General features: G+C 41.1%; 1 protein-coding gene across 3 annotated transcripts; it reads left to right on the top strand.

Moving 5' to 3' along the window:
• Positions 1 to 14,363, top strand: NARS1 (asparaginyl-tRNA synthetase 1). Of its 3 annotated transcripts, none has more exons than XM_006182773.3 (15): positions 1 to 158; positions 1,216 to 1,298; positions 3,237 to 3,302; positions 3,403 to 3,495; positions 3,582 to 3,671; positions 4,780 to 4,858; positions 5,721 to 5,791; positions 6,975 to 7,061; positions 8,247 to 8,468; positions 8,578 to 8,777; positions 9,190 to 9,325; positions 9,981 to 10,094; positions 12,179 to 12,310; positions 12,627 to 12,758; positions 13,251 to 14,363. In XM_006182773.3, the coding sequence occupies exons 1-15, from the start codon at positions 116 to 118 to the stop codon at positions 13,380 to 13,382; spliced, it is 1,680 nt and encodes a 559-aa protein (XP_006182835.1). In that variant the 5' UTR covers positions 1 to 115; the 3' UTR covers positions 13,383 to 14,363. The 3 variants fall into 3 exon arrangements, with proteins under 3 accessions (XP_006182835.1, XP_014413163.1, XP_032326606.1); XM_014557677.2 differs by having other exon boundaries at positions 15 to 158; positions 1,219 to 1,298; XM_032470715.1 differs by lacking the exon at positions 1,216 to 1,298 and having other exon boundaries at positions 34 to 158.
• Positions 14,364 to 14,582: the final 219 nt, after the last annotated feature.

Raw genomic sequence — 14,582 nt, 5'->3', positions numbered from 1 at the left:
GACGCTCGGGTGACTTACTGGGACGAGTTCTGCACGACGCTGTATGATGCAACGTCCGAGTTGAGGAAGCCGCTGGTGCACGTTGGGGTGATAAGGCGGCGGCGTGTTGGAGGCGATGTCCTTGGAGGTGACCAGGGCCACCGCAGGGATGGTGCTAGGTGCGTGAGGCTCGGGGACCCGGGGGTGTAAGGGGCGCGGTGGTTGTGTTTGGGGCAGGAACCTAGTTCCGGCCGAGGACGATTCTGACCCTAGCGCATGGCACAGAGTGGGCGCCCCGCCACTGTTTGCGCGAGCGATTACGAGGGAAGGAGGAACGGCGGGAGGAGGGGCGTGGACCCACCCTGGGCCCGCACTGGCCGGGCCGGGCCGGGCTCCCCTCGAGCCCTGGGTGCCTCGGGCTGGGATGGCGGCCGCTCCGGGCCCTGCCCCACTGCGAAAAATCCCCTGATCCAGCTGACATTTAGGCTCTGCGAGGCACGGTCGGACGTCTGGGTAGCCCCTAAAGGTGTAACTTTTCCGGGTGATCGACAGGAAGGAACTTCACGATGCGAATCCTCTTTCACACATCCTCATTTATATTGAGATTTCCTGAGAGACCATATGGTGCAGTAGAAAAACGGAGAGATTTAGGGGACCTGGATTGATGTCGCTGTTCAGACTTACTAGTTGTAGGGCCTTCTGCAGTTTGTTTAATCTCAGGTTTCCTTTAAGGAACAGAGGAAACTGGTGTTTATTTGTGCCCTGGCACTAGGCTGTCTGATTTATGCAGTTCATCCTCAGTACTTCGAGACGAGTATTGTTTTTCTCATTTTATAGACTTAGAAACTAAGCCCAGAAAGGTTAAGTGAATTCTCCAGGGTCACTCTGGCTTTTAAGGTACAACAACATCTACGATTCCAGTCTGGTCTGACCAACTTCAAAGCCCTTGCTTTGTTGTTGGGGACCCTAGTAGACAGAAGCAGTATCACAGATTAAAATGATCAAAGTTTATTTCGGAAAGCTCAATTTGTAACTGATCTCTTTTTATGAGATAGATGTCGTTGAAGAGGGGAGTGGGAAGATAATTACTATTTAATTTCTTTTGGATCTTGATAATTTTTACCAGTCAGATGCTTGTTCTGTTTACAAAGGTAAAGAATGGATAAAGTAGGTGCAGTATGAGGTGACTGATATTTGTTGGCCAAACGAGTAACTTACTCTCATTTTGCAAAACAGCAGAGCTGTATGTCTCCGACCGGGAGGGAAGTGATGCTACCGGTGATGGAACCAAGGAGAAACCTTTTAAAACAGGTCTTAAGGTAGTATCTCTTCCTCATTAGGAAAACAGTTTTACACTTATGATGACTTATGTCAGTTAGCATGTGATTTGTCAAGAGTTTTATCTCAAGCACTAGGTTTTGAAGAGAATTTTTAGAAAGGGAAAGGGATATATATATAGATACGTAGTTTTAAGGACATGAGGTGATCTGAGCCTAAACTTATTTGAACATTTTTGATAGCTGCTTCTCTTCTTCCTTACCAAGCAGCATTGCATCTTGGAATTTTTCTCTCCAGTGAGTCAGGTGGCTGGTTTTTCAATTTTTATAGAAATGAAAGTCAGCCTCCCTCATTCACACTGAGTTCAAGCCCAGGTTTCTTCCAAACTGACTCCTAAGAATCCTCTTGGTAAATTTACCACCCAAATCCAGAAGTGATCGTGACCCTTGAGACTCAAAGAATTGACTTATGTCAGTGTACCGAGAAAGGACCCCCGTCTCAGAGGAGATGCTCAGTAACTCATTAGTCTAGAGCCTGAAGCCAGGATGCTCATGTATTGATGAACTATTACTTCTCAGGGCCTAGAATCCTCTGATGAGTTTAGCATGTTCTCTCTAAGCAGACTTCCATGGAAAGCCAAATACAGTTCAGACAGGTTCTTCGAGAGCATCGACTCAGGACGTGAGTAGGTAACTGATCACATCAGGTTACCATGTGGGCCAAGAGGCAGCCCTCTGAAAGTAGCAGTGGGCTTGCCCGTTGATCCTGAGTGGCTACAGCTGCCACTGCAGGAAGATGGCGAAAGCCCTCTCCTAGGGCAGCACTGGGAAGAACCTGCCCGACACTCTTCTTTCTGTGTGTCCCTGTCTGGCCAGTCCCTGCTTTGGTGTTTAACTCTTAGAGGGAAATCTTTTTCATTTCTGATTGTTGGGGTGATTCCTGTGGCTCCCCCAAACATTCATCTAGTCCCCGAACATTCACCATCTAGGTGACTGTTTGCAAAATGTCACTGTGCTACACAAAAGTGTGCCATTCTGATTTGGGGAGTTACATTTTGGCTCTTTCAGTGATAACAAAGGTGGTATCAGGGCAGACTGTCAGGTAGGAAATGAATTCTTGATGATTGACAAGCATCCTTACAAAGTCGAATTGTTAAAAAGAGAAACTGAACTCTCTTGAATGTTTCCAAAGATCCAGGTTCCTTCCTCCCCTGTGGCAATAATTGAGTTGAGACTAGTGTTAAATCAGGATGAGAAGTATTTTTCAGACCTTTAGAAAAGGGCTAGTTTCCGTAAACTTCAGAACTTAACCACTAGAGAGAGTAATTCATTGCCTTTCTTGGTTGACAATAACTTAGGAGAAAACATGAAGGACTGTTTGAAGCAGTTAATAAAACACTTATCTTTTACATATTTCTAACTATTTTAAAAAAGGAATACAGGCTGTAAAATATTCAATGAAACAGTGATACCTGATGTGTCCCAATGTTGGTGAAGAGAGGGGCATATTCTGCACACAGGGATTTTTACAATTAAATAAAACTTAACCTTTTGAGTACTTAACTGTTATGTTGTTGAGTTTCAGAAGTGGCTGAATTCTTAGTGAGGATTAACCACCTAGATGTGATTTGCAGTTGGCCTTTGCTGTTAGCTGTCTCTTCTGTTGTCGGCCTTTCTCCCGTTGGTCCCCATGGCCACTTCAAATCTGTTGCTTCTGGTCTACTAGTATGGGAAACTGTATACCATGTAATGGAACTTGCTAGAATTGTTTGGGAAAGGACGTTCTACTTTAAATGTCCTTAGTACGTTCAGCCATTCCTTCCATCAGCATTGACCTTGGCTGTTGGGGTCTTTTATGCTTTCTTCTTGGCTCTTGATTATGTTCTAGGTGATGGAAGTCACCTCATAATTCAGGTTTTGTTTTGATTTTAAATATTTTACGATGTTAAAGAAATGTCCTTTTCTCCCTCCCTCCCCAAGGCTCTGATGACCATTGGGAAGGAACCCTTTCCTACCATTTACGTAGATTCACAAAAAGAAAACGAGGTAGGGTGAACCAAAAACTTGACAGAATTATATTTTATGAAGAAATTGTCAATCAAATGCAGAGGTCTTGAAAACATTAAGTTTCCGTCTCTCCCTCTAGAGGTGGGATGTTATTTCTAAATCACAGATGAAGAACATTAGAAAAATGTGGCACAGGGAACAGATGAAGAGTGAATCCCGGGAAAAGAAAGAGGTGAGCAGTCAATTTGCTGCTGTGAACATTTTTGAAGTTCAGATGCTAGAAGCTGTGTTAACACGTTGCATCATTGTTAAAACTAGGCAGAAGACAATTTGCGAAGAGAAAAGAACCTGGAAGAAGCGAAGAAGATCACCATAAAGAATGATCCAAGTCTCCCAGAGCCAAAATGTGTAAGTGTGACGTGTGTCCTTTCAAATACTGTGGACTTGCCACAACAGACTGTTACTTCTATGTCTGGGGGCTTGCTTCGTGCTCTCTCCCTTTGCAGTGTTTGTCTTGTCTTTTCTTTCAAGGGAGAGAGAGAGAAGTAACATTTGGGAGTTATGAGGCTGGTTCATTTTTTAATGAAATTTAGTAATCGCATGTTAAACGAATTCTGTCCCAACTAAAAGCTAGCAGACCTGGCTGGGATCCAGGCCTGGCTGTGCTGTGTGGTGTGAGTCAAGGGATTTTACCCTCCCTGAGTGTCAGTTTCCTCACCATTAAAAGAAGAGGTTGAAATTCTTGATTTTCATAATTTTTTGAATAAATTTTTACATTTTTCATTTTTAGAAATTTACTTTTTTTTTTTAATGGAGAAACTGGGGATTGAAACCAGGACCTCATCCATCCATGCTAAGCACACACTCCACCACTGAGCTATACCCCAACCTCTTCACAACTTTTTAAATCGAGAAAAAGGTTCTGTGATTTTTATGTTTAATTGCATTACACCTGTAGTCTTTCTGGAATGGAATGCTGGCCTGTGGGTGGACGTGGTTAGGTTTCACACAGTTCCTCCTGCTGCTGAACTATCATATATTTCTTGCTTCCTTAGTGATGAAGCTGTTTTCTGGGCCCACCCACCATCTCCTTCCTCATGCTTCTCCTTCGTCCCCCCAAACAAAAAGCCAGCCCGTGGTATCTTCCCCCTCCCAGAGTGGCCGGAGGGACTGTGAGCTCAGGGCCAGGGCCCTGCATGGACGAGGCTTTTTGCTAATGTGACTTCATTTATTTGTGGATTTTACGTAGCGATAGATGAAGTTCTAAGTATTTCTCATCGCCAGTTTTGCACAAAGAGAAAGAAGACTTGGACTTTTTTTTTAACCACTCCAGTATGATGCAATTTTTTGGCTCCAACCTGCAGTAGAGTGACTGTCTGCAGTTTTACACCATTTGTGAATTTTTGACGCTTTCCTGCCATCCCTCTAATATCTGTTAAAAAGTTGGTATGTGATAAATGACACACAGGGTCCAAATGACACACAGGGTCCAAAGTTACATATTTTAACCTGACAGGTGAAGATTCGTGCACTGCAAGGATATCGAGGCCAAAGAGTAAAGGTGTTTGGCTGGGTCCACAGGCTGCGTAGGCAAGGTAACTGGCAGAGCCATCCTTTTCTCTCTAATTTTCAATATCCCTGGTCTTAGAGGACAATGAACATTAAAAAACAAACAAACATTTACTTGCAGGTATTTTTGTTTGGGAATGCTAGCTTTTTAAAGGACACAGTGGTTTATATCCTAAACTTGTTCTCTTTTAACATGACTGTTAAAAGTTGAACATTATTTAATGTTATTTAACTGCATTAAACTGTGTAATTGTTTAAAAGTTAACATTATTTAAATGTTACCTGACTGTAAGAAATCACAATGATCAAGAGGTGTCCAGTAAATATTTGTCTAATTGAGCTGAATTCTTTAATGAAAAGCAGGGGATATATTAGAGGAAGTGCGGGGCCAAACCTGAAACTTATTTATGGCAGTGATGCTGACTTTTCTAATTAGTATATTCGCATTGTGCTTCCCCCCTCTGCCCTGATTTTATCACTTTTTTTTTTTTTTTATTGTAAGTGGTTGTTAAATCCTTCGTAAAAAGAAACGGGGCATAAAAAACTAAAGGAGTGATTCTGTGTGGCAGTATACATGCACCTCCCACTGAATGCGCTGTGCTGGGTGGTGTGGGGGCTCAGCGTGAACCAGACGTAACCCCTCCCCCACCTGCTTACGGTCTTGCTTTCCCGTGATCATGTGGGTCAGGAGGCTCACGTGGGATTTGAAAACATAAAGAACTGAGTAGTGATACAGCCGATGGACACTGCGGAGGAACGGGGCCTCGTGGGAGGTTTGAACTTCCAGCGTTTAACCTTGGCGGTTCCTTTATATAAGATTAAATTAGGAGAAAGGGCTTTCAAGTGTCTGGCGAACAGTCCGGCTAAATTTCTCTTTCTCATTTTTAGGAAAGAATTTAATGTTTCTGGTGTTGCGGGATGGTACGGGTTACCTTCAGTGTGTCTTGTCAGACGATTTGGTAACTATTTTCTCATATTTGTGATGGCTTAAAGTTAGATTTTTTTCAGTAGTCTCCTCCATTGTTAGTTTTGGGAATTTTACAGTCTGTGTACTTATTTTAAGCTGATACTGTTGGAGAATTTCCAACATCAAAACAATGGAACAGTATAAAGAAACCTTAGAGAAGCCCACGAGGAGCATGTTAGTTGTTCTGCTGTAATTAAACACCATAAACTGGTGATAATTAACAAATAAACAGAAATTTCTCTCTTTCTTTCTTTCAGAAATATTTTTTTTCAGAAATATTTTTGACATAACCACACTACCATTTTCACTCCCCCTCCAAAATTAACACAAAACTCTTAAATATCCAATCAGATTCTCCCAATTGATTCATAATGTCTTTTTACAGTTGTTTGAAGGAGAATCCAGACAAGGTCTCCCAGTTGCATGTAATTGATGTGTCTCTGAAATCTCTCTTAATCTGTAACAGTTCTCCATTTTCATTCTCTTCTCCAACACACCCTTACCATTTATTTGAAAAAGCCTGGTCATTTGTCTCATGGAACTTCCCACACTCCAGATTTGATTGATTGCATCCAGAGGTGTCATTTAACATGTTCCTCTATCTGTATTTCTTATAAGCTAGAGTTTAGGTCTGATCAGATTCAAGTTCTTTTTGCGGGGATTGGGAAGTGGTCATAACTACTTCATGGGCAAAGCTGTGTTCTTCCAATTATATCACATCATGGATGTCCGCTTGTCTTTTTTTTTATGATTGGTGGGTTTGGGTGTCGATCGCCTGATCCCTCCTTTATAAAATTCTCCATCACTTTTCTCCTAATGATTTTAGCAAGTATTGATGATCATAGCCTAAATGGACTCTGTGTATTATTTTAACAGTCTGATCTTTAAAGAAAAAGGAACAATAGACTTTCCAGATGCTTTTAAGAGATGTGGGCTAGTGTGACTTATGAACATGTTTATGTATATAAAGTATGTACTTACACATATGTGTATCTGTATATAGATAGATCTCCCACAAAAATAGCTATTCTTTATTAATGTTAAAAGTAAATGGCCATCTTCTTATTTTACTAGTATTGGACGAGGTAACTTTTAAATAATCCCTTTGCTTCCTCTCTGTTAGAATATTTTAATGTAAGTGAGAATAACTAAACTTGAACTTGATCTTTTCACAGTGTCAGTGTTACAATGGAGTCCTCTTGTCCACTGAGAGCAGTGTTGCAGTGTACGGAATGCTGAACCTTACCCCAAAGGGCAAGCAGGTGAGTGGATTGAGTTCCTCACTGGGTGAAGAGGTGTGTGCTTACTAGTTTTCCAATGTCTTTATTTTGTGCTTTTGATATTTGGCGTATAAATACACGAATGTGGTGATGCACTTGCCAAGTGTCGAATGCCTTTCCCTTTCCCAGTGAAATGTGGACTCTGTGCAGCTCACATGATGTAACGACCTCAGGGACTAAAAACCTAAAGAATAACTGAGTAATCCTCATGGGCCAGAACTGTTTGCTCTGTGTGTGTGTGTGTGGATAATTTTTCAGCTAGGTGAAAATAAAAACTTCACAATCTACCCACAGTTTTTCAGGAAAGAACAGTGATCTAAATCTGAAACTTTCAAAATAGAACTTGAAAGCCTCTTTTTAAAAGAGAAGTTAAATATAACTCTGATGTTCAGAGAATTGCTTGTTCCCCAGGCAATAGGCATGTAACCTGTACCCGTTACAGTTACTTGTTGGTAATTGTTCAAATAACAACCGTGGTTGTATTTGTTTGTTGGGAAAGAAGACAAGTGTGATGTATTAACCACCAGAGGGAGCCCCTAGGATTCTCTGGATAGACTAGCAATATTGGTAAAACAGGCTCCCAGAGTTCACAGAAAGAACCTTTGTCAAGAGTGAATATCTGATTCAAGTTCACTGAGTTTTCTTTGGAAGTAGTGTAATTGCAAAAGGGAGTGGTTGTCGTGATGATACTTGCTGTCTAGAGTTTGACACCAAGATAATTATATATTCCATTGTAGATGGCTTCAGTGGAATTATTAGGGAGAATTTAAATTTTTACTATATATATGTTCCAAAGAGAAATAGCTTTTGATAAAACCTTTGCATTTAAGGAGTTTTTCAATGTGGGTATTATGTTACTTTTAAATTATTGGGCAAAGGCTAGAAAGTTATACCAAAATGGGATTATAGTTTCTCTTATTTTCTAGTTTGTGCTTTTTTATTTTTAAAAACTTACGTATTATAGGTATTTACTCTGAAAGAAATATTAATCTATCGGTAGAAAATTCAATTACTGGTCTCATTTTTAGAAGGGCAGGCTACCAATGATAAGATTCTTAGGAATTACTTACTAAAAGTTTTGACATAAATTAAAATCTTCAGCACTGTACATTTTTTGTTTCCTTCTCCCTCCCTTTCGTTCTCCCTGCCCCCCTTTTAAAAACGTAGGCTCCAGGGGGCCACGAGCTGAGCTGTGACTTCTGGGAGCTGATTGGGTTGGCCCCCGCTGGAGGGGCCGATAACCTGATCAACGAGGAGTCTGACGTTGACGTCCAACTCAACAACAGACACATGATGATCCGGGGGGAGAACATGTCCAAAATCCTAAAAGCACGTTCCGTGGTCACCAGGTGCTTCAGAGATCACTTCTTCGAGAGGGGGTACTACGAAGTAAGTGCGCGGGCGCCATCTTTTGCTGGCCATGCCCTTTGCCGTCTTTGAACTTGAATAACGGTGCTCACAAAAGGCCTTTATGTTCCCCTCCTTTCCGTCTGAGCAGATTACTCCCCCGACCTTAGTGCAAACACAGGTGGAAGGTGGGGCCACCCTCTTCAAGCTGGACTACTTCGGGGAAGAGGCCTATTTGACTCAGTCCTCTCAGCTGTACCTGGAGACCTGTGTGCCAGCGCTGGGAGATGTGTTCTGTATCGCGCAGTCATACAGGGCGGAACAATCCAGAACACGAAGGCACCTGGCTGAGTACGGAATTATCTTTTTACTTAAAAATAAATTTTTTTTTTAAAGAAAAAAGGTTCAGGGGGCGATCTTTATATAGGTAAATGATGTCTGTAGAAACTGTTGCTATGTTAATAGGGTACATGAAGGGCAGTTGAACAAGTTAATGGAAACCATGGAAGAAGTTTTGCCTCTTAGGCCGTAGCTCGCTAAGGCCTTTCTTCTACTGTGTCTTGATCCTTTATTAAGGAATAAACAAGGACTCTCTGTTGAGGGGGAATGGGGGGCTGGTGGTCTAAACCTAGTTTGCAGAGCTGGGAGTTGATTAGCCGGGAGGGAGTTGTACCTTTCTGGGCAGTTTCGCAGCAATAAAATCCTTGCTTGAAAAGAACTCAGTGAAAGGAGAGCAGCGCTGAGCCCCTGTCCTGTCCCTCAGATACACTCACGTGGAGGCCGAGTGCCCTTTCCTGACCTTCGAGGAGCTCCTGGACCGACTGGAGGACTTGGTTTGTGATGTGGTAGACAGAGTCCTGAAGTCACCCGCGGCAAGCATCGTGCGTGACCTCAACCCGGTAGGTGTGCTGTTTGATGGAAACACAGGCATATGATTCTGTTTCAGGAGTCAGTGAATCTTCACCCTCAGGTTTTATAGATTTAATAGCTTGGTGAGCTTTGAGAGAAGTGACTGGTATGTATATATGTATATTTTTTGAACTATAATTGATATGTAACATTATAGTAGTTTTAGGTGTACAACATAATGATTTGGTATATGTATATACCAGAAAATGACCACCACAGTAAGTCAAGTTAGCATTCATCACCCCACACAGTTACGACTTTTTTTTCTTGTGATGCAAACTTTTGAGATCCATTCTTAGCAACTTGCAAATTTGTAAAACAGTATTAACTGTGGTCACCCCGCTGTACATTATATCCACAGGACTTACTTATTTTATAACTGGAAATTTGTACCTTTTGACCCCTTCACCCACTTCCAGACTAAGATTTTGAAGACTAAAATTTGGTACTAGTCATTGCCAACAATTTCATAATATTTTAACTTACATAGGAGGAAGTTTATATCTGTTTTCCATTTTTAGGAATGTCCACATTGTTTTTTCAGTCTGAAATAATATTACAATACTGGTAAATAGTGTTTCTTAAAGTGGAAATGTTAGTGTTGATGGTTTCTTTATATAACCGTATTTTTCCTTTCTACTGTAGAAGTTCAAGCCCCCTAAACGGCCTTTCAAACGGATGAACTATTCAGATGCTATTGAGTGGCTAAAGGAACATGATGTGAAGAAAGAAGATGGAACTTTCTATGAATTTGGAGAGGTACGGGTTCCTTTCTAATCATTGTTCCAAAGGGGGGCCTTGTGCTTCAGTGGATTGCTGCTTGCGGTTAAGTACCCACTATTGCAGGAGGCCTCTGTTTGTCATTAAATAACCGCAGAAACTCCTTCTTGGGGTTGTCTGAGGATCCACTGGATTAGTAGATGCAGAGTAAACCTTAGGGCAGTGCCCTTTCTGTCGTATTCAGTACATGTTAGCAAGTCTGTCGCCTTCACATCTCATCCTTTGTCTCTTTCCTCTTCCGTGATCAATCCGTGGGCTTGACTTACAAGCTCTAGTTGTAATTCTCTAGACTGGAAGCATGCTTCAGAAAGTTGTGAACTTTGAAATCACGTGCAAAATGTTGGTATGTGTATATATTTGTTTTATTTTTCTGGAGAAGGTATCTGGGTCTTTCAAAAAGGATTCTTACCCCCAAAACGGTGAATTAAAACTCCTGCATACAGAGGCGATTCAAAGGAAAAAATAGCTATTGGTTAAAATGCAAAACCAAGAGAGAAGGCTTTGATGGGGAAGGTGGCCCGGTGCCCCAGATACACTGAGCGTGTCTGTCTTGCCTGGGACCACCCTCCCAGCAGGTTTTGGGGGTCTAGGTTGTTAACGCTATTCTAAGCCCTCTTCCCTGTGCACTTACCACTCCTTCCATAGTATTTGCAAATCTGTTTTACGGATGAAATGCTAATAACTAGTGCTAGATTTTAGGAAGAATTTACAGAAGGCAGATAGTATACCAGGCTTATATAAATTATTTTTATTGTTTCATGAATTCAGTTGATGGTATATAACAAAATTTTGTGCTGAAAACTTAAGAAACATTATTACCTAATACTTATCAAGGTAGTGTGATTGAGTGGAAGGAACCCAAGCTTTGGAGTAAGAGCCCCCCCTGGTGGGCTTAGCTCCCGCCTCGGTCCTTACTGCTGTATAACGAAAGGCCAGTGACGCTGTTCTCTGTGTTCCTTATCTCTGTGTTGGAGGGAATAGCCACTTGCAAAATTGTGAGGGCTTAGTGAGCTAAATGCCTAGCAAGGGCCGAGGTGCAGGAAGCCCTCCATGCATGTCAGCATTTCCTCTACGAATGGATGTCCTCCCATACACATGGGGGCGCTAGAGTATATAAGAGGTGTTCAGACTTTTCGGAAAGTGCAGTAAGGCCCCTTATCCCACAATTAAATGTTACGCAGAACTCTAGTATGTAAAGTGATTAAAAGCTGAGAGACCAGAGCTCTCCCACTCACCCCCCATCTCCTCTCGGGACTTTAGAGGGCCCAGGGCTCCAGGAACTAGAGTTTGAAAACAGCTGTGCCAGGTGACAGCCAAGTGCCATCTCAGTTCTTGCATTAAACAAATCAGTGAGCTCTGGCCGGTTCTGTCAGTCAGTTTCCACTGGGATGAGAGTTTTCAGTTTTAACGTGAATTTATGTGTGGTTTGCCGAAGGACATTTGAGAGAGACACAGATTAACTTGATTCATCTTCATCTAACATCTCTTGGCTGACTACTCCAGGTGTGGTTACACTTACAAATTTGACATTGATTATTTGTCTTATGACTGTGTCTTACTACCATTGAAGGCAGGTAGATTCATTGTAACAGGAAAGCAGCACAGATAAGCGGAGAGTTTAAAGATTGGTGTTATTAATAATACACTCTGTGTGTGGATCAGTGATGTTCTGGAGCGTTCATGGATTATCTTATGCCCAATGGGACTAAATGGACCACGTTTGCTTCAGAGTAAGATAAAACTGGCCGCTGTAAAAATACCTGAGTAGTACCTAGTCACAGCGATAACGGCTTGGTGGGGTTTTTTTGGTTTGTTTTGTTGTGTTTGTTTTCATTCCTCAAGCAGCAGGGCACTCAAGATCTACTGTTGAAGGAGGCAAATGCATTTACTATTCGTTTTGCAGAAATTGTCCCTTACACCCGTGTGGTCCTGGGTCACGGGTGGGTGTGTATTCTGGACTTTGTGGCATGAATAAGATGAAGGGCTGCTAGTGGGTCAAAGGGCTGCTTCTGTCTTGTCGCATGGCGAGTTGTAGGTGTTAACGAAGTCTCGCTTAACCTCAGGATATCCCAGAAGCCCCTGAGAGACTGATGACAGACACCATTAATGAGCCCATCTTGCTGTGTCGATTTCCCGTGGAGATCAAGTCCTTCTACATGCAGCGCTGCCCCGAGGATCCGCGCCTCACCGAGTCGGTCAGTTTGTGCTTCAAATAGTATTCGTGATCTTGCTTTTTTAAGGGGGTGGGGGCTGTCATTGGAATAAGATACAGCTCATGGCAAATATTTTGTTATAAATCTAGAATGACAATATTTAAAGAAGTGTTTTTTGTCCTCTGATTGGGTTTAACCTACCTTGTCAAGTTACAGAATCCGAATAATCTTTGAATTGTGCATGATCCCAGTGCTCCTTTAGTTACAGGAGCTTAATCGTGACTTTCATTAAAACTCTAGAGCAGCGCCATGACTGAGAGCCTGGTAGTAACTGTATTTTATTTACTCATTTTTAAAGGTCGACGTGTTGATGCCCAATGTTGGTGAGATTGTGGGAGGCTCAATGCGTATCTGGGATAACGAAGAAATACTGGCCGGTTATAAAAGAGAAGGAATTGACCCCACTCCCTATTACTGGTACACAGATCAGGTAAAAACAAATTTTTAAAACACTCTTTAAATTTTTTCATAATAATAGTTGTGTATAAATTGAGATTTTTAAAAGGGAGAACTCAGGGTGGTACTTTGGCACTCGAATGAGCTATTTTTGGTTTCATGGTTATAATGTGGCAAGTGAATATTGCTAAGTTCTGTCTTTGGCCAATAATACGTTAATTTAATTTGAAAGCCAGTGTAACTGTGGCCTTGCTCATTGATACTGAGTTTTTAAAAATTTGTCGTTAGATCTTACCAATATCTATTGACTTAATCTAAAAGTTTGAAATCTCTTCTTTCCAGGATGGCAAATCCCTGGTTTATTTTTCATACCAAATTATTTTTTTCACATGTGGTCCATGAAAGTGTCTAGACTAAGGGTTGAATTCTTAACCATGATAAGCTGACTCATTTTATGGTAGAAAATTTTAACTATTTTTAGACAAAATTTTAAACTAAGCATTTCTCCTTCTCTCTTTTTAAACAGAGAAAATTTGGCACATGTCCACATGGAGGCTATGGCTTGGGGTTGGAACGATTCTTAACCTGGATTCTGGATAGATATCACATCCGAGATGTGTGCTTATACCCTCGGTTTGTTCAGCGCTGCAAACCTTGACCAGTTCCCCCTGAAGCATTAATGAAAGAACACGGTTCACGGGAGGAACAGACTGCCTCTTAAAAAAAAAAAAAGCAAAAAAATGTGCCCTTTTTTATTCCACTAGGGTATATCTATTTGTTTTCTTTTTTTGTTTTCGATCCCTGCTACCATGAAAAGCAACCCAAATTGTCTAAATATCAAGTGACACTGCTGTCGTCATTTTAAGAAAAAAATAGCCAGTACAAAGTTTGGGGGAAATATGCATCCTGTCACTCTGCAGTTCTGAATACATTTCAGCATTTCATCTAATTTCAGGTTCTAATCGTTGCATATATACCACATCTATAATGAAACTGTTTTAAATATGGTCTGAGACATTCCAATAACTTAATCTTTCTGTTCTTTTAAGTGTAACTGGAATTCTTTAATTTATATCACTTTAGTGTATCAGTGAGTTAAAGCAAACACCCTGGGGGGACATTGACAGTATGCTGTAAAAAATCTGCTGGTATTAGAAAGAGCACAAGTCAGCAGTAGATATTGGAATGAATCAAGTGAAGACAGTTAATTTTTTCTAAATCTGTATAGCTGCTTATAATTCTAAGGTATCCAAATTGATAGGGAAGGAATTGTAGAAATGGAACAACAGTTTGAAGTAAGAGCAAGTTTTTTGTTTTTGTTTTTCTGGCATGTCAGTGAACAGCATTCTTCCTAGCATTAGTTTAAGCTAAAGAAGCCAAGTAATCTCACTCTTTCCTAAGTAATGAAGAATAAGTAAGTTCCAAAAGTCTTTGCGGCTGGAATCTTAACGATAACCGTAAGTGGCTGTTGGAGTCGTCCCACACTGTATCTTCAGATCTAATCTGTGCTACCTTATGAACTCTCAGGCTCACTGGATGGCTTCATTTCAGTTCTGGTTACTTTCTCCCCCAAAATGCATGTCGTGCATTCTCAATAGGCTGTATTCCCAGCAGTCAATAAATGGACACGTGAAAACTCTTTGCTGACTTCATTTTTTTTTAAGTTGAGCATCTCTGTGTCACATTATAAATGCCGTTTGCATTTATAACATCTTGATTTTAATGATGTGTATATGTGAAATTAGGTATTACTAAATTTAGTATTACTAAAATTACATGGTAATGAAAAGGAATGATTTTTTTTTAATGAGACGTGGGTCCTAGTTACATCACTTTTATAATCTTTTTTGGGTTATTT

This window comes from Camelus ferus, chromosome 30, assembly GCF_009834535.1.
Source record: "Camelus ferus isolate YT-003-E chromosome 30, BCGSAC_Cfer_1.0, whole genome shotgun sequence".
Lineage (NCBI taxonomy): Eukaryota > Metazoa > Chordata > Mammalia > Artiodactyla > Camelidae > Camelus > Camelus ferus.
Note: the sequence above shows the minus strand (reverse complement) of the source record. Positions and strands in the feature narration are given on the sequence as shown.